Source organism: Lethenteron reissneri, chromosome 23, assembly GCF_015708825.2.
Source record: "Lethenteron reissneri isolate LAM-NWPU_2019-01 chromosome 23, ASM1570882v1, whole genome shotgun sequence".
Classification (NCBI taxonomy): Eukaryota; Metazoa; Chordata; class Hyperoartia; order Petromyzontiformes; family Petromyzontidae; genus Lethenteron; species Lethenteron reissneri.
Genome location: NC_083801.1, coordinates 18,015,268 through 18,042,871, shown reverse-complemented (window position 1 = coordinate 18,042,871; position 27,604 = coordinate 18,015,268). Strand labels below are relative to the sequence as shown.

Below are 27,604 nucleotides of genomic sequence, written 5' to 3'. Positions count from 1 at the left end.
TCACGAGTCTCCTGTTCAACTTATTCAACTCTCTGCTCATTAATCTCGTCAGAGGCATCCCTTGCGAGCTGCTTTTCCCACGGAAACCCTGGCCCTCGTTTCCCTCCACCCACCACCAGCATTTGTCATAATTAGAATACTTCCCCGATGAGTAGCCTCACTGTATGCTGAACTTCTTTCGCACCGTACGTAGCCAACCGCGCTAAAATCTCAGCTGCGGGCGGCGGGGTGAACAAACTATTCGCTGTGCATCCATCCACCGTGATATGTACACGACTTTCCGACGTGCAACTCCATGCGGTGATGGTGTCCCATAATAAAACATTCGTAGAAGAAGCCATAGGGGCTATAATCACTTCCAACCTCGCCTCTCGCAACAATTGCTCAGCTCAAAGATTAATTATTGTTGCGTCCGCATCCGTGAGATAAAAACAACCCAGAATCGCCCTTTCTTACACCTTGTGTGAAATAACCATCACATCCCTATCCGCCGCGGTGTGAAATATTAAACAAAACCCACGACCGCCGCGCGATGTCCCAAATACGGCAGCACAAAACCCGGCCACTCTTAAACGCAGTGGGAAATACAATTGATGGGGGGGGGGGGAAACGCACGCGCGTATGCGCAGTGGTAAATCTGATTTCCCGTCACGCGCTTCTCGCACGCGATCGCGGGGGAGGGAGGGGTGGGGCACGCGCTCGAGCCCCGCCCCTCGCCCCCCACCGGGGGATGAGGGGCGGGGTGTGGGGGCACGCGCTCGAGCCCCGCCCCTCACCGGGGGATGAGGGGCGGGGTGTGGGGGAACGCGCTCGAGCCCCTCCCCTTGCCACCCCTCACCGGAGGATGAGGGGCGGGTTGTGGGGGTGGGCACGCGCTCGAGCCCCGCCCCTTGCTACCCCTCACCAAAGGATGAGGGGCGGGGTGTGGGGGTGGGCACGCGCTCGAGCCCCGCCCCTCACCACCCCCACACCGGGGGATGAGGGGCGGGGTGTGGGGGCTGAGCGTCGAACCAGCGGCGAGAGAGTTTGGTGGTGGAGGTGGTGGGGGGCGAGGTTTGGGTTGTTGAGACACGGAGAGACGACGTCGAGAGAGACACAGCAGCAGACAGCGTGACACACAGACAGACACACAGACAGACAGACACGAGAGAGAGACAAGACCCCCCCCCAGAGGAGAGAGCGGCTGACTTGGGGAGACGACGCGAGAGAGATATTGACCAGCGGAAGCACAAGAGAGGGGACGGTGGAGTTCGCTTCTCAGCCGGAGACAGGGGGGGTGGTGGTGGTGGTGTCTCAACCCGGGGACGTCCAGCTCACATCCACCTCGTCTGGACACCAGCCGGCAGCAGCGTGGAAAAGATGATGATGATGGAGACGCTGGGACACGGCGACTCGCAACAGGTACTGACAGAGGGAGCATGGGGTAGGGGGCGAGGACACGGGGCAGGGAGGGATTGAAGGTGTGGGGCAATGGTGTGGCGTGTGGGGTTATAGGTATTGATCGAGGCATTGAGAGAGGTGTTTGTAGGTGTCTGGGACATGGTACAGTACGCAGATAGGGGCATTGAGGCAGGTCTGGGGCATGGACCTGGTAGGGGACGTGGGCATCTCGGATGGATTGGGGTCAGGCAGGGACAATCGGGCAGGAAAGGGCAGTAGACAGGGCATGGCGGTGATAACAATAGGTGGCAGGGACACGGCTCAGGTAATGCCACACATGTTGGAAGACGTGAGCCTAGCAGATAGATGTGCACAGTGGAAGCTCATGGAGCAAATGCTCCATCATCTCATGGACTGCGTGAAATAACGTTGCACGTCCGCTTCTACACTTGACTCACAGTGTGTGTTGTCCGTGCAGGTCTGTGCTTGCTCGGGCCGTGGTAGGAGTGAGTTGTGAGAGGTCATAGGGCAAGTCAACGCTTGACCCTTGGTCGATTAAACTTCTTTCTCATACTGTTCTTTCCAGAACAGAGTTGGAACTTTGCCATTCCACGCTCAACATATGTGTGTGCGGTTTTACCATTACGCGTTTGCGACGTTTAAATGATGACCGTGAAGAACGCTGTTATACTGAACTGTTGCGGCCCAGAGCACGTACTGTTTAACGTGTCTGGTTCAGCCAGCAGTGATACATCTGTTTGATGTAAAGTCGTGTGTCCTTCGCGTGCGGTTTACGTAACGAAGCAGTACGCTTCCCTGTGGTTAAATAAGTGTATAGTATACAGTGTACCTTCTTTTTCTGCTTTGTCTTATTTTCGTCACCGAAAACAAATCGTGTTTAAAAACCTGATGATATGTCGCCGTGCTTGAACTGTATTCATGGTAAGCGCCTGTGCCAAACAAAGCATGCAACAACATCAGGTCATTTGCTCAGGTTTCCAATGAAGTTCGGAAAACATTCCTCGAAATTATCGCAATTGTGAAATCACAGTACTGCACTAACTAGAAGACGTATTCATTGATGGGATAAAGTATTTACAGTACAAAGTACTTACGGAAATACTGTGGCAGAGGTCAACATTTCCGCATTTAAATAGATTTTAAAAAATCAGTTTTTCTACTCGAACAAGCGTTTAGTTATCGTGCTCATTGACAAACCCAGGCTCGTGGTGGAAAATCCACATTCCTATGACGTACTTAGTGTATTGATAGGGCAAGCACTACTGCTGAAGAGTATATGGGGGTTCAATTTGGGAACTTGTCGGAACGAAATGGTATATACATAGGACAGCCACTCTTCAGCCCGAGGCAATTGAACATGCTGTATTTTCTTCTTCTTAACTTCCTGAAAAGTGTCAAGTGGAAATGTCACCAAACTTGTTGGCGTGGCAAACTCCTAGCCATAGTGACGAGTACAGCTGCTGTTGCAAGCGACTTGTTTTGCGGTCTCTCCCCCAGATGGCCTTCGCTCTAAATGGCGTCATGCACGTCTCGTGATGTCGCCCTTTTGTGGAGCCATTCACGGGGCCAGAGTGCGATTCCTTTGGGGGTTCTGATAATCCGCTAGTACCGGGGGTGTGGGTGGTATGGAAAGCGTGGTAACGGGGCAGCAGTAGTAACAATGTGCGTAGTGGTACGATCCCCGGCGACCAGAGTTCGATTGTCGTTCACGGCCAATACCAGTGACAAATATCTGAACCGGGTGCTGGCCCTCCCCTAGGTCGACCCAGCCTCAAATGAGTACCCGGTGCGATGGGTAAACATTGCTACAAGGGGGACAAAGGCGGCCGAGCGTGGTGCTGGCCACCCATCCCCATCGTGTGCCGTTCGTCCTGCATAGGTGCTCGCTAACAGCACTTGCCCCAACAGCATGTTAAGGCTAAACGGGTGATCTTTGTCTTTGTGCGCGCATATTTCTTTTTTGGACCTGTCTGTGCCGCCGACATGGCGATGCTTGTTGATTTTTGCCCAGTGCATGAGTGGAGACAGCCACCACTGATCGTTGTCAAATCTATGCATCGAAATTCGCCAACTTCCAACAACAATGCCCAACTTCGCTTTTGGATAAACAAGGCGATGGATAATGCCATACACCCAGTCCACACATTTGCGTTTATTCCTCACTCTGTCTCTCCCCGCCTCCTCCATCCTCGTATGCACACGCTCACGACTGTATTTGCAACAAACAACAAATGCCCCTGTTGTTTGTTGCACGTGGTTACATTTTCGTGAACACCATCGTACGTGATGTATTATCCAGCGGTGTACGATGTCCAAATGGAAATGCAAGTCACGGCGGGGACCGTCAGGGGGTATACGGACAGACGCGCACACAGCCGTGCTTTATTGGCCTCTCGTTGTGGGGGGGGGGGGGGTAGAAAAAACGAGGTGAGCACGAAATGAATGTCGATTTCGTCAGACAGCAGTGGGAGCTTCACGGAACGAGGAGGAGGATGAGGATGATGATGAGTGCAGTACAGTTGGGAGTGTCGCGGTCATTTTAATGCTCGGAATGACCCGAGGGTGAAATCGCTGGTAACACACTCCTCCGTTGAACCCCTCCTCCCTCTTGCACACACTACACTCCGACTCTCTCTCTCACCATAGTTGTGAGCAGAGGCGAAGGTCACGTGTTGCGTCACAACGAGGGCGCAGCTGACAGGCACATCCAGATAACACACACGCACACTCACCGCAAGCATGCTCGACTCTTTTTTTAGGTGGGATGTACACACACGCGAGTCCGTGGCAGGTCTGCCTAAGAGCTTTCACTTGTATTGCCCCTTAGTGCCTGACTGTTCCATTTGCCCATACTCTTTGATCACTCCACTGCCAGAGTATGGACCCTTGCAGTCACGAAAACTTCAAATCTGTTCCATTTGTTTTTAAGGCAATGCCGTTCAAGTTCATTTAAGCTCCTCGAGCTATTGGATTGTGATCGTGCTGGTTTGTGCCGAGTTTGTGATCGCAGCACGAGATTGCGTTCGTTTAGGAGAAGAGGCATCTTGCGACAGACTCGTTGTGGAACTCACATGCGTGCATTCCGACTGCTGTTAATGTGCACAGCACACGTTCACATGTTGTATGAGAGAAACCACGTGACACACCGCGACCCATGTACTTTTTTTTAGGGACCGTTTATTTTTCCAAGCATTTCCATTGCTACAATTATTATAATTTGTTTTGCCCAGAGACGTCCACTCCTTTAAATGGGAACATGTTTAGTGGGGAACATTATTATGAACATAACTCAAAAATGTGGTCACAATTCTGGAGATATATGCCAAAAACACTAATGTCTTTGTGTATGTGTGTATTATCGTCATCGCCAATGATCACTCCAATGCCAGATGAAGGCCTGCATGTGTAGACCAGCATAGTAAAACGCCTCCTCGCATTCTCTCTTGCTGCTGTGCACCCCTGGGTGGGATGATGAAATGTAGATAGAGTACAGTGTCGAGATAAGAGGAGTGCTTAGGTTTTTCTTCTCGTTATTTGCTGTTCAGCAGGCACAATGTGAAATCGCATTGAGTGAGTCATTCACGTTGAATTCTCGTCGACTTTTATGTATTAATGTGACAGCACAGTGTGCAAGCTGGTGATTTAAATACTCCGGACCGGAATGAACCCCGATGTCATCGAATCTCAGAAGCTAAGCAGGTGTGAGCCTGGGTAATGCTTGAATGGGTGACCACCTTGTGGAACAGGTTGTGTTACAGGTAAGCAGGGCTATAAGGTTGGCTGCAAAATATTTTTTTGTACCTTAATAAAACGCTCCCTCATCCACGTTTCCCACCTTCACCAATCCGTATTGACCAGCCAGGTGAAGTATGGTCAAATAACTCCCACTACCCACATGGCGTGGTAAGGCCCTCATCCAGCAGTGGATTAATAGAGGTCTCTGCGTGTACGTTGTATGCATACTCTTTTATTCAACACAGTTGAGTGACGGATAACAACTCTACAGATAATTCGCCAAACATTGTTGTTGATTACTCAGCCTAATCCTCTTGGCCACGCTGTTAAAGAATTTACTTAAGAATGCCCCACTAAATCGTAAGCTTTGTCAGCATGGTCCAGTTTTTGAATGTTGAGCTTTCTGCTTGTGGGTGGAAGACACCGTACCCAGTACAACCCACACAGACAAGGGGAAAACGCTACAAAAAAATCCGCAAACAGGTTTACTGGCCTTCCGTAGGTATAAAATGTATAAGGATTACTTCACATATATAATCAGCCATGATATATCCACTGCTAAATGAAGCCTTCCCCCCCCCCCCACTCCAAGTCATCGTTATCCCTCACGGTGACTTTATTCAATAATCCATGTAGCCCCCGCACGCGAGCTGATCTCATCCCTCCGTCTCCTCTGTGCAAGTCCTTTCGTATGCCTTTTCCCGCTTTGGCTGCCACTCCGTCATGAGTTTCAACCACCGGCCGTCATCACCTCTCACGACATTTCCTGCCCAAACCCACTTGTCTGAAGAGTCAACGTTATGTCTGTGACTTGTGTTCATCTTTCTGTCGCCCAGTGTAACTTAAGCGTGTGTATCTCTGTGCGCTTTTCAGCTTGAGTTTCACGTTCTCTGTCAGTGGTCCACGTTGCTTTCTTTAGGCACATTGGTATGCTGCTTTTTCATGATCAAGTTCAGTTTTCCAAAACAGCTTCAACCTATTGTCGTCCGCCTCACTTTGATCCCGGTCCGTTTTAAATAACTGCCCTCGGGATACATACTATGGTGCGTTTTCCACTCCCTTTAACGTACAGCGTAATATTGAATTGTTTAGCGAGATTGATGCAATTGCCTATTTTTTTTATTTGTCTATAGTGCAACTTTGGCGGCTGGCTTCCTGAATTAATTTATTCAATCATTTTATTTCTTGGAGTTAATTTCCACGTCATCAGGAAATCAGTAGATGGATCATTGGGAGCAAAACTGAATATTGAGAGGTTAACGTGCTACCGACCACACAAAATATCGGTGAGATTCCGGAATAATAAAAAATGCATTTTAATTCCAATTACGCCAAGCCTTTGTAGATTATTGAAAGGCGTTTGATGTCATTCAAGCGGTCACAAAACAAGGCGAGAATACATAAACGATTGAAGCGTTCGCTAAAACCATTTGCAAATATGAAAGAGTCACGCCGAGATTGTACACGTAACGTTAAGAGATTTAATGCATATTAGAAGTGGAGACTGACCAGCAGACACAAGTTATTCACAGTTAAATTAAAGAAAAGTATTTACGAAAATGTATTGGAGAAATATAAGCATATGCACACATGGAAGAAACCGTAACCATCTTATTGTACGTGGTGTATTCCACGCAGTATTTGACGCTGGCAAATGTTTTTTTGGCAATTCCCGCACCACCAATTAGCACGGTTGGCTACGTACGGTGCGAACGAAGTTCATATCCGTTTTACAGGCAGAAACAACAAAAAAAACCCTCCTGTAGTTCCCCTACGCAGTTCACACGAGTGACTTGTGGTCGGGTTGTTTCAGGTCACGGCTCTGGAGCTCTGTGTGTAATTGAGCGCCCGCCCTTGATCGTAAACACACTTTTCCTGTTGCCAAGCCTCCATTTTCTAGTAGTTTCCCCTCCCCATGAGGTAAACGATTCAACTTTTCGTCAATGTTTTTTTCACGGAATGCTCAAGCGAATGAGGGCAGAGGGGGAGGATAAGGGATACAGTTTTAGCTGTTAAAACTGCCTCGGAAAAATATATGTTATAAACTCTTAACGGACTCTAAAACTGTTGATTTACAGCTGTGTGTGTTGTGGGTGGTGTCATGTTTTATGCAGCTAGCCTGCTACCTGATATTACCAACACCTTCCCCTACTCCCCTTTCTCATCTCATCACAGATGTGTCAATGTGAGAAACAACTGCAGCGGCAAGTGTGTACGCTTAAATGAAGAGCGCACGCTATGAGTCACGTTTCCTTTAGTTGCGACTTGGTTCGTATATTATTGGTGCTGCTTCAAGTTTGTAGACATGTATGAGTGTGCTTGCAAACGTTTGCCGATCCACTGCTAGGTGTGAAGGCTTCGTCGCACCGTGTCAGCAACAGTGGTTATTTGACCATGCTTCACTGTGTTGGCCCGGACAAATGTTTGGTGGATATCCCTCGTCACTGATGTGAGCCGGAGCCGGGAAATGAACTCAGATGGCCGGGTTTGTAGCACGGTGCGCCGACCAATGCGCCGGCCCTCATGTATTGTTGTATCGGTCAATTTTTGGTTTGACTTGATAGCAAATTTGGCTTTGAATTTTATGAGTTACTTAAAACGATGCCAATGACTTGTACAGCCTGTACCCAGGGTGGCCCAGATGTCTTGTGACCCCGCCCTCCCCCCCCCCCCCATTTAAATCTCTAAAACGTACAAATATTTGTTAAAAGTAAGGTTTATTTAAAATATAAATAAATATGTAAAATAAAAAAATGTCAGGGATAAATTAATGGGGGGGGGGGGGGGGTCACTATACATCTGGACCACCATCGACAACAAGGGCAGACCTGTTGGGCCTCTGTGGCTGGTGCTCATCAGAGCGTAATCGTTTCTCAGCCTCGCGTGCTTTGCATTGTGCGTGAGAGAATATGTTCCTTATGAGTTGTGTAAATTATACGCAAATGAAACACGGATTGGACAAAGAAGCGAGAGAGAGAAAAAAGAAAAGCGAATGAGATGATGAAAATGGAACTAACAATTGACTCTTGAATCGAATGGTGACCCAGAATCATGAAAAGTCATTGAATTTCTGAGGCGATGGGGAGGGAATTGAATTGTGACATTTTTATTCAAAGATATAATTGATAGAAAACATGAGCCATGACTATAGGAGACTTTGACAAAGGCTTTTTAAACATAATGTAAAATACTGTATTCATCTAAACAGTGGTGCTCATGACGTTGATTGTGCTTCTGTGATAAAACAAAAAACGTACCAAGTAAAAAACAATGCTTTGTCTTGCAAGAGGACATTGTATGCAAATACTACTCAACAAGATAATGCCAAGATGTAATATTTGTTATTTTGACTGGGTCACACACACACACTGTTGATATGTGTCGCCATGTTTATAGTACCGTACCACACAAGCTGCAGTGGAGACCTCTAGACAACAAGATCAGATAGGCGACATACCAGCAGGAAAAGGTGGCCATCGTGAGCTGTTATTTGTTCTGCGCTAAATCTGCCATCATGTTTATACCTGCCAGATCCTGCCGAAAGCACGCTAGGGGGGTGGAATTGGGATATTCTAACGAGCAGTATTTCTCATTTCTCCAAACCGAATGCGTAGGGCAGTGTTTCTAAAACGTTTTTGGCCGCGTGGACTGCTCAGCCGATGCAAACATTTTCTGCAGAACACCCAGCCCCCCATCCCTAATGACAAAACGCATTTACTTCCCTCTCTCAATACCACTAATACAAAACGATGACTATTATGGGAACATAAAACATTGTAACGCAGCTATGTTTTTTAGGAGGAGGGGGGGGGGGGCATTTAGATCTTAGGGTATTTTAATCTGGGTAGTTTACCTAACTGAATTTTTTTATTTAATATCACGAGTAAAACAAGGTAATTTGCATCACAGCCCCGCAGGCCACCTGGATGAGCGTCTGCGGACCACACTCTGAGAGCCACTGGCGTAGGAGAAATACTCAGATGCGTTAACTTCATTTTGTATTGCTGTAGAATATGAAGTGTGCATTAACGAGAAAATTGATGAGATATGATACTACACAGTTTAGAACGGTGTGAATCATACTGCCAGTCATAATGAACTCCTTCATCAACCTATCTGCTGGCTCATGTAAAACCTGCACTCAGGAACCTGGCAGGTTTGCATGGATTCATCTCACTGGTAGAACCACCCAGTATGACAATGTTCAGTCTTTTCCAGGGCGGATTACTCTTTTGGCTCTTGTAGTTTATGTGATTGCCCCGTAATCATCTCCCAATTATCAGAGTTCAGCAATGTTGATGGAGGTAGGTAATTTAATTCCTAAGTGAACAAATCAACTTGGTTATTTCGATAAATGTAATCCGATGTGGTTCCATATCCTCTTTTACATATAAAATATACAACAGAAAGCAGGTCATAGGTTGAGAGACAACGCCACTTATTTGAGATGGTGATCGAGCTGTGTGCATACAGTACAGTATAGTGTGTAACGTATATGCTGTAGAGTGCGATGAATGCACACAAACCCTTCACATGACCTCTTAAACCACACTAATTAGCCGCAATGGGACCATTTCATGGCGAGGGGTATTTATGGAACGCTGAATATTTTCCATACTTAACAGGAACATAGTGTACGCAATTGCAAAAATGTTCTCCACAGCGTTTAGCTTATTCAAAGTGATTGTCATTTTGAACATTCTTTGTCAAAAACTGCTTTTGTTAAATATATATATACGATACTGAAATGACAGTATTATTATTTCAGTATTATTATGGTCTTATTATTCTACCCTCTAACAAATAATGGCAGGTCTGTGGTAAACTTTGCGTATTGTGAATTCACATTAATTGTGTTAAATATTCCACGCAGTGTTTCACTAAATGAACTATGAAAATTCTAGATTTGAAACTTTCGTGACTGCAATGATTCATATTCTTAGGTTTTTTCGGTAAAGTCACGTAGGTAAAAACATTAAAAAGTAAAATAAAATAAAAATCACGACGTTTTGGAGGCAACACAAGCTTCCGTCTTCAGGTGGTACCGTCACAGCCACGACAGCTGTATCAAGTAATTCCTAAGTGAACAAGCTTGTGTTGCCTCCGAAACGTCGTGATTTTTATTTTATTTTACTTTTTAATGTTTTTACCTACATGACTTAACCGAAAAAACCTAAGAATATGAACCATGAAAAATCAGGGTACGTGTAAAAATGTGCACACAGGAATACAAATGGGTCAGTGCGGTTGGGAGGCCATTTCTACAGGCAGCTTCATGACGCCCTGGCCTCCCAGTGGCAAGGTAATTCACAAAGGCCATGCGGCGGGTTAAATGCTTTGGGTTAACTATTCAATATTTTTGTTAAAGTTCAGAAAGCTCTGGTCGGGATTGAACTTTGTTAATGTGTTGGTGGTGTTATGAACGACAGTGTTCAATCGCACACAGACACACCTACATATTAATCTCTACTCGTGTGCACCTACCTACAATTGCCGTGCTCTGGCAGACCTTGCGTCTCTTGTTAATACCTCCGATTAGCACGGTTGGCTACCTACGGTGCCAAAGAAGTTCAACATCCATACGTACAATACGGGTTATCTTCCTTCCCTTTATTAATGCTACCCCTACCCCTTCCCTTTGATGCTGCTAATCCTGCATAATGCATGGGCATAATATGACTTTGAAAACCCCCCGCCCACCTCATACGCATTTCACAAGTAGCACTAGTCGCATTCCTGCATTTCCCATAAATATGCTAAATTCCTCTTGATATGCAGATTCTTTTGTCAAGGCGCATTCCCCCCCCTTCCAACCCAGCTTAAATAGACGCTCCAAGCGTGGTGGTGTTTCATTTAGAAGCTGTCGCCTCGACAGACCTGGTCTTCACCTGAGGACGGCTGCTTGTGTTGTGGCCGAAACGTCGTGAGAATTTTTTATTTTTTTATTTTTTTATTTTATTACTTCCCTTCTACGTGACTTTACCGAAAGAACCAAGAAGATGAATCCCTGCAGTCACGAAAGCTTTAAATCGAAAATTAATACGGATTATATTCGATGAAGAGTAGTAAGGGTGCATGCATATGGTAAGTCAGTGTCCAGATGTTGCACTGCTTTATCGAGCTCATATCTGTTAACAGGCCAGAGCCAGTGCCGGAAACTATACATCCCTATGATGGGGGCCAGTTTATTCACAGAACAATCACGATTGACATCCCACAATTTGGAATAAGTACAGTAATAATTATATTGCTCTCCGACAGATAATGGGCTGAGTTAACTCACACTCGTGAATTGAACTCACACAGTCTGCTGATTGGTGTGCCAACCTTAACATAAACTTTTATGGTGAAGTATGGTCAAACAACCCCCTTTGCCGACATGGTGGGGGGAGACCTTCATAAGTAGAGGATTGACAAACACGGTACTTTAAAACAAACGTGTCATCTTCTCATTGTAAATGGAGTCCTCTGCTCCAGCACCCGGGTAGAATAATGCTATTGTCGAATTGTTGAGAAGAATTAGGAAAAACTAATATTTAACAAACAGAATCTCTCCGGGAGAGTTATTAACAGCAGCCTTCAGACCTATTCAGAAGGGACTGCCATCGTGCCTCGGTGTGTTTAAGGGGCAATAGTTAAGATATATTTTTTTATGGATTGCTTGAACGAGCAGCACCTTCTTGGGGTTGTGGTTTCCCTCCCTGTGTGGTCACGAGCCGAGCCGGCAGGTGCTGGAATCATTTGACTCTCCCCTGCCACCCACCCACCATGCCCTATTTCGTACCAAATCATTTGACTCTCTCCTGACACCCACCCACCATGCCCTATTTTGTACCAATTCATCTCATGGCAACCATCGCCAGGGTTAGGACATTGAGGCCGAGTTAGGCTTTGTTGTTAAGAAGCCCTCTTTCGCAAATCAGACATTGCAATTTTAACCGAAGGATAATATTTGTCCCCCCCCACATCGCGCCTCGCAACACACCCAGGAAGCATCTGGCGCACAAATAGTCACCGATGTATTGTGCATTTATTAATATTGTTAGCGGCGTACGAAGACAAAAATAAGAATAGTTTTTGTTTTTGTTTTACCCTTTCTGGCAATAAAGCAGCAGGTGTTAAGCTGTTCAAGCACCAAAATAGAAACCTTTTTCAAGGAATCAAGTTCGCATTAAACCACACCGTACTTGGGGTGAACAACCAAACAAATATGCTCAGGTCGTTTTTGCGTTGTCTTTGAAACTGATTCGCCTCCAATCTTAACGCCAGTTTTATTGCCAGAATGGGTAAAACCTAATCGTATTTTGTCATACTTTGATACTGGTTAAAAACAGCCCCCCCGTGTTGTTAGCGATGTCTTTACGAAATCGCCTCTAGGCATTGCGAGGACAAACTTCGTGGTGGGTAGAAACCTACTAAACATGGCTTGGGTTAAACACGGATTTGTTGGTACAGAGCTGAGTTACATTGACGGGGCGAAAGTCTGATTTTGCGGCAATGTTGATAACGCAGGCGTGGCGAGAATAAAGCGTGCGATCGAGAAGGTGCCGGTGTTCGTTGTGCAACGTGCACAGGCAGGGAGCAGCACTTAGCGATTGGTCCGGTGGACTGTGCACGTTGTTGCTTACACGGAAGCATCAATCATTCATTGTAACCGATTTTGTGTTTGTCATCGGTGATAAAATATGAGCCTAAAACAAAATCTGTCTGTCGCCACCTCCACCCCCCCAAGTCTACAAACGTCGCTGGTTTTTTTTGCCCGACTCGGGTTTCACCCTGCAAAGCGCAGGCGGTCTGCATGCGGGTTCACGGGCATCAGTAGCAGCAGGATGGGGGGGGGGTGTGGGTTCATGCTACGTTCGCTTGGACACACACACACAAGTGGGCAACGACCACTCCCCGTTTGTGTCAACATTTACGAAATGGCTCTGCGGCAAAGCTGTAAAGCGCCCGTCGTCTATTTGCACTAATCGGCACGGAGGAGGCAGAGTTCTGGATAGTGAGGGTAGGTGGAGTGGTGGTGGTGGTGGTGTTTGCCGGTCGCAGTGAACGTCCACGCGTTATTGGGAGACCGCCCGCTCTCGTGAGCGAGAGGCTGGGAGCGATTTAAAGCTTTCGTGACTGCAGGGATTCATCTTCTTGGTTCTTTCGGTAAAGTCACGTAGGAGGGAAATAATAAAATAATAAAAATAAAGCATCATAAAATAATGTAATATATTTTTTATAATAAAAGAATAAAAAAATACATCCTCATAAAATAATATAATATATATTTTATTATGTAAAATGTATTATTATTTATTATTTCCCTCCTACATGACTTTACCGAAAGAACCAAGAAGAGGCTGGGAGCGCTTTAAACTCTGCCCGTGCCTTTTGAGCTGCGTGGGGTATTTTTTCTGTTTTGCGGCCGCTCGTTTCGTGACTTCCCTGCGATTGACGCTCGCCTTGCCTCCTCGTGTCAACGTGAGTTCCCCCCGCCGGCAATCGACACGCAACGCACTCTTTTTTTTCTTCTATGGGCGTCGTCGTCTTTATTTGTACATTGAACAGAATAATGAACGTATTCTTTGGGTCTTTCGGTAAAGTCACGTAAATAGGTTGAAAGAAAATAACAACAGTATTTTTTGTTATTTTCTTTCAGCCAAAGAATATGAGTTCCTGCAGTCACAAAAGCTCTACGTCAAGAATAACAATTATTTTTAATTTCATTAATTTCATTTTTTACCTACGTGACTTTACCGAAATAACCAAGAGTATAATACAAACGTGTCTGTTTTTAAGCAGAAACGTGTCATCCTTGAGATAAAACTACATCGTGATACAAACGGCATTACGGTCGTTACATTGCACGTGCCGTACTTGGATGAAAAAAAAACCCGAGAAACATAGGTTTAAGACGATTCTGTTACTACATCAATTGTATGAGAAGTTATTTCTTTAAGATGGTTACTTAATCATGCCATAGCTTGGTCGTGCTTTCAAATCGGAATCTTTCAACCCAGCCGAACGTTGATTGTGTTTGTGTGCTGTGGTTCAGCAAATGTGCATTTAAATAATAAATCTACCATCAGCCGTGTTCATTCGACTGCTAGAGTAGAGTCTCCGTCAGCCATTGCTAACTCTCACAGGCTTGCAATGCAACATTCCATCGCGCACCTTGAAGGTGCGCTGATTTCATCACGCTATGGCTCTCTCTGCGTAGGAAGCCCTTCAAGGCGTGTTCTTTTTCGTTTGGCTGCCACTCCCATCATTCATCTTGGCCACTGGCCATCATCTCTTCCAGTGGTATGCCATGTCCAAGCCCAAATTTACCTTTCTTAACCGTCAATACGTCTCTAGCTTGGTGTGTGTTCTCTAATCGATGGACAATGGCACGTTGTTTCGTGTTTAATTTCCTGTCCTTCCACACACCTCCGATTAGCACGGTTGGCCACGTTCGGTGCGAAAGAAGTTCAACGTGCATAATTCAATCGTTGAAAGGGTGCACAACGAAGCATGGAGAGGTGCATGCTTAGAATTTAATTGGGAATATTAGTATCTACATAACTCTGGCCAGAGCCAAAGCCTATTTCAACGGTTAGTGACAACCAAATTGGTCAGCATTAAACTCACATTGGAAAGCGTTAAGGATATTCATAGCTCTGCATCATAACTGATGTAACTGCTGCTCTGTATCCTGTAATGGCCATATATAATAGTACCTATGTATGTATCTTTTACTTCTTTCGCACAGCACATATCCAACTTTGCTAAGTGGAGGTGCGGGGGAAGGACGACAAACGAAACATAATAACTAAACATAGCATTTATAAAGAAATGCGTCTTCAATTTAGATTGAAAAGTGCATCGTCTAGTGGCTTCCTATAATTCTAAGGAAGAGCACTACATAAGGAAGAGCGTTTGAATTCGAACTTTCACGGAGTTTCTGTTTCCCTATAATGTCGATCGGCCGATTGTACCGGTTTCGCGTTTTGTCGGAATACAAAAACAAACTCATTCTGAGCATAGACCCTGCTGTGCTGAGCTAACCTGCCCGTGTCCCCGGTTCGAGACCAGGGGGTCAGCAACCTGCGGCTCTTTAAGGACTGCTTTGTGACGTCATTTATCAAGGGCCACCGTCTCGTATGTAGCATGCCATGCGGCTCTTGAAATATTGAGATTTTTTTAATTAAAACAAACTGCTCTCCTTGTTCATTTTCGCTTTCCGTGTCGTCGTCCCCCCCTCCCCACCCCCGCTCTAGATGGACCAAATAGAAATCTTGTGGAAGCAGGATGTGGACCTGGGCGCTGGGCGGGAGGTCTTCGACGTGGCGCTCCGCCGGAAGGAGCTGGAGCACGAGCTGTTCAAGAAGCGCGAGAACGAGCGCCTCGAGCAGGTGGCCTTCGAGGAGGAGAAGGCGCGGCTCGCCTGCTTCGAGGTGGACGGGGAGACGGGCGAGTACGTGCCCGTGCAGCGCGGGGGGAACCCGCCGCCCAAGCTCGAGGAGGAGTCTGCCTTGACGCGAGGGGTCAAGGTGAGGCCCGCTTGTGTGTGTGTGTGCGTGCGTGCTGCACGCTGCAGACGCTCACTCAATGTGTTGGCCCCCTCGTCCCTACGTATGCTTGATGTATGGGGCGCCCACGGTGGCGAGATGTTAAATAGCTCGCCCGGTATGCAGGAGGTCGTGGGTTCGATCCCGACCCCTGCTGTATATTTGGGAGACTGCGTGTTCACTCTCCCCCATGGTCATGTGGATTTTTTCTCCGGGTCCTCCAGCTTTTCCCTCCAGGTTGAGAATCATGCGTTTGCGTTTAGAGTATTTGGCTGCTATAAATTTCCGCGTAATAAGCCACTTCGTCGAGCTATCATTTGTGGCCAGGTCGCTTTTTAAAATGAGCGACATAGCTCAGTGGGCCTTACCTGGTAAAATAATAAATAAATGCATTTTGAGCTTCTTTCCCACCGTACAAAGCCAACCGTGCTAATGGGAGGTGCGGGACAGGGTGTGTTTTCGACTCTGCCACTTGGAACAAGCGTGGGCCGAATAGGGCTTTCAAATACATAATTTTGGCGGCGCCACACATTAACATTATCCTTGGCCACTTCATATCACTGCAAGACACCCTGGCATTGACAGAAGTGAGTGAGCACTCTAACATTATAAACGCACTGTTGCCAGGTCAACGATATTCCCGTTCTAGTAGCCGTTCCAAACAAACCAAATGCTTTCTGTCAGGGATAAATATTGTTTGCAGGCCGTTTCAAAGTGGTAGGCCTCATGTGACTACTACAGACTGTGTGAAGTGAAGTTGCTAGCTGGGCTGTATCTGGTCCTCAAGGCCATAAGTTACCCCCCACACCTCTCACTTAAGATAAGCGTGGTGTGTGATTTATGAGCCTGATGGCACGATTCAATTAATGCTTAATTGGAGGTAAGCACATGTGCTTCATGCCACATCCCATGGGCTTTGACTCTGCATTCTACCATGTCAGGGGCATACACACATGCAGGACGTCCTTGTATGGAAATGAATTGTATCCACATGTCCCATTTTAGTAAGCCCCTTTTTTATATTTTACTACGCAGTGGGAGGAAAATTGTGTAACTAAAATGCTTTTAAAGATTTACACGTTGGTGCAATAATAACAAAAAGAGTTTGACTCTTTAGAGAATACCTTATTTTCTTAGCTTGAGTTTTACAATGATATATAAACATACACCTGTCAAGGTGCTTTGAAAAAACATGTTTCGACGAAGACGCAAACGTGTGCATTTGCATTTTCGTCCTTTGAATAACAATACTCCCTGCACATTACGTCTCTGTGTCTGCTGTGGCTCTATCTCTGCACCAAAAAAAAAGTTTTGGTCCATCTTAATTATCTCCCAGCAGCAGCAGTAACATCATTATGCTAACCCAGTGTAGAATGATTTACTTTGTGAGTCAGAAGTGCAAACCAAAGCACTCAAATGCACTGAGGTGGGACCAAAGTTTCCACATTGAAGATATTTGCACAAAACCATGAGTAAACAGCTGTCAGCATACCAATTTTGTAAACTCTTTGCGTGATTATAAAAGACTCCCGCACATGTTTCCATGGGACTGTCTTAAAAAGAAAAACTAAACTGTTATCACGTGGACATGTGTAGCAACAGTCAAATACTCTAAATGCATCTTTTTAAAATGTGACCACCATATATAATAGGCTGACGTTCATGGTAATGGCCCTTCTTCATATAGGGCGCATAAAGAGATTAGGAAATAGTTGAGGATGGTTGTTTTAACAGTGAACATTATCTAAGTTAATACGTTCTGCCCCTGTGTTCCTCTGTGCAGGATTCTGCAATTCCAGGAGGAGAACAGGCACCACTCAGCTTTGACGAGTGCTTGAAGATTCTGGAAGAAAACTTCAACTTTGACACCACTCCTGAGGTGAGGGAGCGAAGTGGGCAATTGTTGGATGGTGTGTGTTCCATGGTTTGGCTTTTGATAGTCACAGTCGCCCTGTGGAGTCTGCTGTTCATCTTCCACCAGTGTAGCATCAGCTCACACATTCACAACATCCTCTGCCCGTATCCCTCAAACAGGCTCGCCGACCTCGCCGCCATCGGCACTGAACAATGCTAATAACCCTGCCATATGAAGCAATGAGCACAGCTCTTGTGCCAATATTTACACAGAAGCTGAGTCCTGCAGAAAGACAAATAGGGGTTTGTCAGCAATAGCAGGACTGTAATTTCCTTCCTGACATGCTAATTTACTTGGACAAAGAACCTCCCACGAGTAATCAAGCCAGTGTCCTCCAGTGCACCGTTACTTGACATGGACATGTCTGAAACCACGAATGTGTCACACACTGTACAGATGTAAGTCCTCCTCCACAACACCCAGCGCGCAATTTACGCAGGCGCTCACGCATTCCAACAACTAATGAGACGTTGACCATCCAAACGTCACAATTGTCGAGAATGACAAGCGCCCAGAGACGGGCCATCCATTAAGGAGATGGAACAGCGGAATCACCTCGTGGGAAAGTGCTCGGTGGATTCTTAGATTACAAGACCGTGAGAGACGATGATAGCTTGGGGAGGTCCAGCATAGCTGATGGTGATCGTGGACTGTCTTTTGCATGTGTGTGTTTATATACACTAACTCATTTTACACACGTAAACTCACACTTCTTTAGAACTGATTTTTGTGCTTAGTTTGTTGTCCTTCCCCCGCACCTCCGAGTGACACGGTTAGCTACCTATGGTTGCGAAAGAAGTTCAGCATTAGTACGTAGCCAACCGTGCCGATTTTAAAGTCAGGTCTCTACAGTTGACGCTGTAACTGACCGGTCCTGGGTGACCTCCCCCCCCCCCCCCCCCCATGTCCACACACACACAGGTTCCTGCCCTCCCTGATGTCACGGGCCCCATCGCGATGGGCGAACCTGTGCCATGCGTGCCAGTGCTGGCCCCGGACAAGGTGGCCGCTCCGCCTGCCCAATGCCAACCGCTCGACCTGGAGCAGCGGTGGCAGGAGATCCTCTCGCTCCCAGACTTCCAGGTGAGTTTGGTGATGCGTGCTTACTCTATCCGCCCACAGCGAGGACGTTTTCACAGGTGTGTGTTTGCCTATTTTTGTGGTTAGGGAAATGATCACCCTCACATTGCACCCTTTTCCAAACGTGCGTTTGACCTAAAGCATTTGCAAATGGCTAAAAGAAATACCGCAAACCAGAAAATAGCATTACTTGCAGGGCTGTCTTAATTTCTGTATTTGTGTTGTTCATTTAAGGTTCTGGACATGCACGTGGTTGATCTCGAACCTTCGCTCTACGCTGGCATAGAAAGCCAGCCAGCCTTGGATGTTCTGGAGAGCTGCCCGGCACTCTGCTGTGATAGCACTGCCACTGCAGTTCCTGCACAGGACTTTAACTCCACATACGACGCAATGGGCAGTAACTTGCCCAACGCAGAAAATTCCTGCCCTGCATTTTACAGTATCGAGCAGGTTAGCACATCACATATTTACCCACCGTTTGACTCTGGCATGCTCCTACCATCCATTCCGTCAACTTATGCCCCCGTCAGCAATGCCGCAACCCAAGCCAGCAACAATTTAGCAGACAGTGAGTTAAATGAATTACTAGGGTCCACAGTCCTTACCAGCCTTGGTTCAGTGGAAGTCCCTATCGATTCAGAAGCTAATTATTGCGGTATGGATCTGCCAGAAAGTAAATATGGAATCGTGAAGGTAACGGCAGGGAACAGCAGACTTCCGCTGAATATCCCTCCACGGGAAAGCATCCCTGGATGTAGCGACGTGGGTAAAATAGAGATTTTCAGACCCAGCAGCAGCTTCCTAGCGTTTGAGTCGACGGCCGCTCTCGATGAGCACGACTCAGACTCTGGGATGTCCACGGGCTCGAGCCCTCACGGCTCTCACGGCTCACACTACCAAGCCCTATTCAGGGACGAGGATGACGAGTTCAGTGATGAAGATGATCTCGATGAAATGGAAAGTCTCAACGGAGAGAGGCACACGTACAGCCAGGAGGGAGACGGGTCGGCTTTTCTAGACGAGGCACATTACAGCTCCTCGTCGCCAGGGAACGACGAGAAGCAGCGGCGTAATCCGAGCGGCAAGAGGTCAAAGCTGAGCCGCTCCGACCCCGCAGCCAGCGACGGCTCCGTGAAGCGCCCGGTGGCACGGGACAAAAGCGGCTGCTACCCAACCTCGAAGGGCGGCGGCCGCATGTCGCGCGACGAGCGCAAGGCCCATTCCCTGAAGATCCCCTTCTCGGTGGCCGACATAGTCAACCTCCCCGTGGACGACTTCGTCGGCCTGCTGTCGCGGCACCAGCTCAACGACTCGCAGCTGGCCCTGGTGCGCGACATCCGCCGGCGGGGCAAGAACAAGGTGGCGGCGCAGAACTGCCGCAAGCGCAAGATGGAGGGCCTCTCGTCGCTCGAGGGCGAGCTGGACGGCCTGCTGGGCGAGCGCGAGCGGCTCAAGCGCGAGCGGGACCAGCTGAGCTCGGGCCTCGCCTCGGTGCGCCAGGGCCTGGAGCAGATGCAGCGGCAGGTGTTCGAGTCGCTGCGCGACGATGCCGGGCAACCGTACTCGCCGTCCAAGTACTTCCTCGAGTACGCCAGCAACGGCACCATCTTCCTCGTGCCTAGGCACCCGAGCCACGTCGTCCGGCCCGTGGAAGCGCTCAGAGTGCAGAAGTAGAGTTCTTAGTTGCTCGCTCGCCGTTATATATATAAAACAAAAACTATACTGCTGAAGAGAGTGCTTAAAGCGTAGCTGCTTGTCGTCACACAAACCGACGTCGTCTATATACCGACAATGTTCAGTTTTTCCTTTTACTGCAGTGCTTAATGATAAGTGATTGTTAAGTGTGTTTTGTACGAGCTGATGTGTCGATAAGAACCCAGTCCGGGTGAAGAGATTGTGTAGGTCAACTTTAGAATATCACATCACATCACGTGTGAACATAAAAAAGGTCCAAGTTCAGACATCACCAAAAACAAGTTTGACCCCCCTGTCCTGTGGTGTTCTGTGCAACCGCACGAGTCACTGTACAGATTGGGTCAACAGGGTTAGCGTGTACTAATCTTCCATAAGGAGGATGAAGCCAATATACAAACACCACGTTGCACAGCTGATCGTGTTATGATGGCAATAGTTGCAAGAGTTCATGCTGGCGACTCCCAGGTTGCCATCCTTGCGCAACTTGTAGTCGAGGCTGCAAAGGGTTCGTAATCAAGTTCTTCTGGCTAAACGTGCCCCACTCACAGTTACGAGAGTCAACACAAGCGTTTGTCCACTGCTTATTTGCTAAAATGGCAACGTGTGGACTTCTGCTGAAGAGCACTCTGGATATAAATAGCATCAAAGTATACGTCCTTAAAATTTTAACTGCCTTCTATAAGAAATGTCTGTGCCTTTAGTGTAAACGAAATTAAACTTGTTTGGCTTGCTCATCCTTTCAATCGGATCATGGTTTGGAACTTAAGGTCTAAGATTAACAGATTTGTGTTCACAATTAAGTTTTAACGTTTTTTGTTTTATTTATGTTATAATTGATCACAAATCAGCATCTGTGAAGGACCAACTGGGTCTGTGATTTTTTTAAACTCTACTTAAGTGCCAGTAGTTTTATTCCTCTGGAGTCTACAGCATGCTTTTCTTTTATTGGGGGCATGGCCAGGAGGGTCTGTCAAGGATGAGCAAGAAAGGGAAGTGTCAATCTACACACTCGAGGCTTTTGGTGCAAAATGCCAAGATGTGCACATAATGTCTGTTCAACTTCTTTTTCAACGTACGTAGCCAACCGTGATAATCTGAGCTGCGGGGGAAGGACCACATACTAAACACAAAAAATGCACTTCTATCATTAAATGAGTTTTCAATTTAGATTTAAAAGTGGTTTGCTCCGGTGGCTTCCTTATGTCAGAAGAAGAGCGTTCCAGACGGCCGCAGAAGGGTGTCTGAAAGCGCGCGATGTTCGATGGCTAGCCAAAAGCCGCTGCTGCAAGGATGATCGGAGTTCGCGTGATGATGGTTTATGCTCCTTGCAGCAACCTCCAGAGGCTCACAGAACACAGTGTGGTCAAATGCACATGGGTTTTTGCTGGCTGGCTGTGCCCTCCTACATGTAGAAAGCTCTTAATTCGTTTTTGTGTTGCGTTTAATTCTCATTGTTAATCTTTTTTTTCTATTGCGGTGGTGTTAAGTTTGCCGTAGACATGTTAATGTTTGGTTAAGGCTTCTTCTTGTACGGTCATTCCATGCATTACAATAAAGTCACACTTACAGTTATAAAACGTGTGTTACCAACATTCGATTTCGATAGTTTTTTTAACAGGTTTTGTTGCTCATATATTTTGTACTAAAGTGGCGGATTAATTTGCTTTATTTTTTACACAAAATTGCATACAGTCAAAGCATTTACCCAGGTTTAAGGAGTACATTATTCCCTGGTGTGGTATGTATTTCTTTATTAAATCTGTCTATCTCTCGACGTATTGTCTTGCGTCTGGTTTTGGGCTGCACACTGCACAATATAACGCCGATATTTTGGAAACTAGCGGCAGGGACGGGCCAGCAACATGGCAGTCTCGGCAGGACTAACCTGGTGCAGACAGATAATAATTGTATTTCCTAGCGACAAACAACTTGCTGTGCAAAAACAACCGGGCACCTCTGCATAACAACCCCAAAGATTCCCCGTATAGCCTTAAGACTGTAGGGGCAAGTGCTGTTTGCGAGCACCTGAAGGCCGGCACGGTACGGGTGGGTGGCCAGCACCACGCCCGACCGCCTTTGTCTCCCCAGTGGCGATGTTTACACACCGCACCAGGTGCACAAGCGAGCCCGCGTGCAAATAATAGCCATTGCACGAGGCGGTTTGCGTGTTGCGTTCTCAAAAGTGTAGAACAGCAGCACAAATACTTGGACAAGTCGATACGCTAGTTTATCGTGGATAAGCAGCATTAACCTCGTCACTTGCAGCCCTGCGAGAGGCACGGAGTAAGGTCGCCGCTGATATTTTCAGAGTAGCAGGGCATCGACGATTGCAGTGTGTGTGTGCATCGTGGGTCGCGTCAAGCAAAATGGCCATTTTCATTTTATGAGTTCGGAATTTCTCGACTTGGTTTTAACGGCACAGAAACCAGCTAAACCGGAATGAGAATCACAAAAGGCGACACTTGAACGTACCTTTTACAGGCACCTGCTGAATACGTCAATGTTTGCAAAAGAAACGTACAGGTTTGAACCGGTGCAGATGCCATTTAATCGAGCACGAGCCCCATTCGCGTCGAACGCACCACACACGCACCACACACGCGCTCGTGTTTCTGGAGCGAATGCGGCGTTCTTCGGGAAATAGCACACAGATCCCATGGCTGCTGATGCTGCTTAACATTGCCTCTGTAACTTGTGCAATGAAAACAATAAGGGTGGGCTTTATTTAGCCTCTCTGGCAATACAACGGGCGTTAAGATGGTGTTAATGTGCCCAGAGAAGGTCCCACTAGATTTCACTGCTCAACCCGAGCTATTAAAATGTTTTTTTTATACAAGCATTGCCTTTATACTGTGTTTGCCTTTTGGTGTTCTCTGGTTTATCACTGGCGAGGCAAGGGCCATAAAGAAGGCTGTTATCCGGTGTAGGTCAATCAGTTTCAAAGACGACATATTAAAGCGTGTTTGTGTTCATGTTTTGCCACAAGTACGTGTGGTAAATGCAGAATTGATGCCTTGCAATAGCTATCGATTTGGTGTTTGAACAGTTTAACATACGTTTTATTGCCAGAAATGGTTAAGCCTATTATTATTTTTAATTTTTTTGATACTTGCAAAAACAAGTCTGAAAAATACACAATCCCTGCAGCGCATATATATGCCACAACAACAACAATTTCAATCTTCTTGGTTCTTTCGGTAAAGTCACGTAGAATGGAAATAATAAAATAATAAAAATTCAACATTATAAAATAATTCTCACGACGTTTCGGCCTTCTCGACAGACGTTCTCTACCTGAGGACGGCTGCTTGCGTTGTGGCCGAAACGTCGTGAGAATTATTTTATTATGTTTTATTTTTATTATTTTATTATTTCCATTCTACGTGACATTACCGAAAAAACAAGAAGATGAATCCCTGCAGTCACGAAAGCTTTAAATCGAAACAATTTCAATGTACAGAGCATTGTGACAAGAGATCGCATCTCAAAGACACTTTACGAATATGAAAAATAAACGACGTGAGAGTCGAAGGAGGGTTTTGTGGTGGTCAGAGCAGGAACTCACGGGGGGGAGAGAGAGGAGCGACACACCCTGGGACTGGGCATCTGGGGCATGGCACTAACAGCACCCGACGAACCCCAGGAACAACGAGCCCAGGACAAAACCAAACAGAAAAAAAGGCGTTTAGCCTTTCTGGCAACAAACAAACAAAAAACACCAAATGGATACACCTCTTGAAAATGCATCAAAAGTTTGCATTAACCACACATACTTGTCCCATATATATATATAATTTCATTATAACGCGACTTTTTCCCATAACGTGGTGTTTTTCAAGAACGCAACTACCGCGTTACGGAAGAACAGGCTGTATATGTGCCCATGAGCCCTCGCTAACAAAGCCCTGCATACCAGGCAGGAGCCGTGGCGTGACCGATGGCTCAGAGGACACGCAACAGATTTACACGTTACCTCGTGTGAACTTTGAATTAAAACTACACTTTTTTTTATATCTTACCAGGTAAGGCCCACTGAGCTTCATAGCTCTTTTTTCAGAAGCTACCTTGCCACAAATGATAGTTCAACGAAGTGACTTATCATATAGGAATGTATAGTAGCCAATTACTCTAAACGCACGTTTCTAAATGTGGAGGGAAAAACCGGAGGACCCGGAGAAAAATCCACGCGACCACGGGGAGAACATACAAACTAAAAATATACAGGTATCGGGATCTAACCCATGGCCTCCTGCATAATGACAATAATGATATAATGCATACTTGTAGCCTGCCCAATATCAAATACTCCCTAACATTGACGTTCTCACTTATTTGTGTTAGCTGCAGCATTGTAAATATGCAAATACCCGAGTGTGAACTGCGTGGTTGCCAATGTATTTCCACGTGCAATAAATCAGACTTCATAAAATAAATACAGCGGAGGTTTCAATGTACACTCCCACAGCAAGTTGCCGTCTGATCATGGCCGTGGTAACTTTACGATGGAGGTCGTCTTTTTTATGACGTTGCTGAAATGAACGCTTCACCATCGGGACCATTCCAGTGTACGAATCTTGAGATTTGATGTGTGTGTTTGTATGTTGAACTCCTTTCTTCACCGTACGTAGCCAACCGTTGCTAATCAGAGGTGTGCCACAAAGGTTATGTTTGCGCTGCCTCGCCAGGTATATTGAGTTACTGTATTTCATCACTCGTTAGTCATGGGTGTTACATATATGGGATGGATAGGTAGGGTGTTACCTTAATACGTGCTAGCCCAACATGATTCGACATTTTTGTCTGTATTTAATTTGTGCGGATTCATACCGTCTTCTTGGTTCTTTCGGTAAAGTTACGTAGAAGGGAAATCATATTTTATTATGTTTTATTTTTTATTATTTTACTATTTCCCTTCTACGTGACTTTACCGAAAGAACCAAGAAGATGAATCCCTGCAGTCACGAAAGCTTTAAATCGAAAAGATTCATACTGTGTTTAGTTTATTTTTGGTTAGATCGTGTAGGTGTGCCAATTTTCAATTATACCCTCAGGCATCTGAATCACGTTGTCACTTGGACAAATATGCCAATTAGTTTGCTTTTTTTGTGCTGCCGAGAATTAAAATAACCACGAACACGAGTGTCGGTCGGTACCTCAGTACATCGATTTTAGCTGTGGCTACGAGGCACATGCCCGCTCCCGTCAACCAGCGGCTCGGTTAATATTCAGCAAAAAATAAATAATTAGCTGAGTAAATGTCAGTTCAAAATGTAAATTATTGCCAATTTGAACACATCCACAAACCTGTGTGTACACGCAATTCCGTGTCAACACACACACACACTTCGTGAAACGGACACGCGGTTTTTCTTTTCTTTCCCAGCGCTCGTTTTATCAGTGCACACAATGAGGCCACATCACCCATCCTGACACCACCGACCGGATGTTGGACGATGCCGAATAGATATTGAACTCGGATTTTTCTGGTCAGATGACCGTTAGATAATGCGACTCAAGGTTAGACGTTTGGCCCGTGACTTCACCTCGGCAATTGCTCGTGAACAACCAAAACCAGCCGGGTGCGAGAGTCACAAACCAATGTTTTTGCACGTGTCTGCGTGCGTAACCACGTGGCATCACGTGGCACGACGGGTCTGCAGTCACCACCTTCGGCGTCACACGTGGCGACGGTAGCCGGTTGTTGCCGGCTTTGCTGAGACGAGCTTGGGCGCCAGTGTCTCATCAAACTAACATCCACTGAGGCGAGACTTAACTACCGCTGGATATACACGAATAAACACAGGCTGAACACTTGCTTTGAGATTATCCACATGCGAAGCCACCAGTGGTTATCCTATGGGCAGTGCCGGTCTCCCCGCCACCACCACCCTATACAATGTGTAATTTCCACAAATGGTTATTTTACAGAAAGACTGGACCCTGTCATAGAAATGTGGAGTTTTCACTGGCACAGGATAAAATGACGAGGCACAATGCTCGCGCATAGACACACGAACTGGATTTCTGAAAGATACATGCCTTTATTTGATCTACCATACTCAAATGTGCATGCTACCTCTTGCTCAAGTCGAATATAAAAAATAACGTTCAATAACATCATTTGCGAATCCTAAAACTCGTTTTTCCCATTGACAAGAGTCCAACTCATCAGCAATTACTTTATTATTTCATAATAAAATATACCACAGAAACAGTGGATATATATGTATTTATATAAAGTGTCGATCATGGGCAAAGGAAAATAAAAGAAGCTCTTAAGCCTGGACTTGAACAGGGGCAGGTCGTCAACAGCTTGTAAAGGTGGGAAAAGGGGTTTCCAGACAATGGTGCAGCAAAGAAGCAGCAGCAACCTCCAACCGAGGCGTCACGGTCTGCCGAGATGTTCACGACCTCACCTGGTATGCAGGAAGTTGTGGATTCGATCCCGACCCTGACCGCATTTTGATTTGGAGTTGTGCGTGTCTCTCTCCCTGTGGTCGAGGGGATTTTTCTCCGGGTCTTCCCTCCACATTTAGAAGCATGCGTTTAGAGCATTTGGCTGCTATGCATTTAGAAACAATACGCCACTTTGTTGAGCTATCATTTGTGGTTAGGTCGCGTCTGAAAGAGCGAAATGGCTTAGTGGGCCATAGTTCAAATAGAGTGAAGGCTGACCGGGGGGCCTTCGATAGAAATATTGGTCTATGGAGCAGGGCGTGTGGAAGGGGCTAGAATGGAGAGGTGGGCAGAAGGGAGTCCATGGATATTTAAATGAGTATGTACGATGTTTTTGGGGAGACGTTGGAAGAGGCAATACAGTTAAACAGTGGTCGACACCAAATCCCCAATATAGTCCATTCCGGTGTAATTTTCCCATGCCACGGATGTGCTCGAGTTGCGTTGTTGAACAGGGCAGCGCCACGAGAGAATGGAATGCTCATTCAGCTTCACTGAAGCGACACTCAACAAAGTCTAGCTCACCGACCCCACACGCCTCGCGAACAAGGTGAACCGTATGGTCTTCGCAACACAAATACAGTCCCAGCAGCCGAAACACAACTCCCCCCCCCCCTTCAAACAGAGAGCTCCAATTCTGTAATGAGACGCGAGAGGCCATTGCCGTTTGAATTTGTTCTTTATTTAACGAAGCCGCACGTTAAATGCACAACATATTTGGTTGTGCGCGATCATCCGAAAGCACGGGCGTGGCTGGTGGTGGGATACGCGCACTGTGGAGGCAAGG

General features: G+C 46.4%; 1 protein-coding gene across 2 annotated transcripts; it reads left to right on the top strand.

Moving 5' to 3' along the window:
* The first annotated feature begins 1,021 nt into the window (after positions 1-1,021).
* LOC133346146 (nuclear factor erythroid 2-related factor 2-like) lies at positions 1,022-22,135 on the top strand. Of its 2 annotated transcripts, none has more exons than XM_061557585.1 (5): positions 1,022-1,401; positions 15,381-15,653; positions 17,455-17,550; positions 18,508-18,669; positions 18,901-22,135. In XM_061557585.1, the coding sequence occupies exons 1-5, from the start codon at positions 1,360-1,362 to the stop codon at positions 20,338-20,340; spliced, it is 2,013 nt and encodes a 670-aa protein (XP_061413569.1). In that variant the 5' UTR covers positions 1,022-1,359; the 3' UTR covers positions 20,341-22,135. The 2 variants fall into 2 exon arrangements, with proteins under 2 accessions (XP_061413569.1, XP_061413571.1); XM_061557587.1 differs by lacking the exon at positions 1,022-1,401 and adding an exon at positions 13,483-13,602.
* Positions 22,136-27,604: the final 5,469 nt, after the last annotated feature.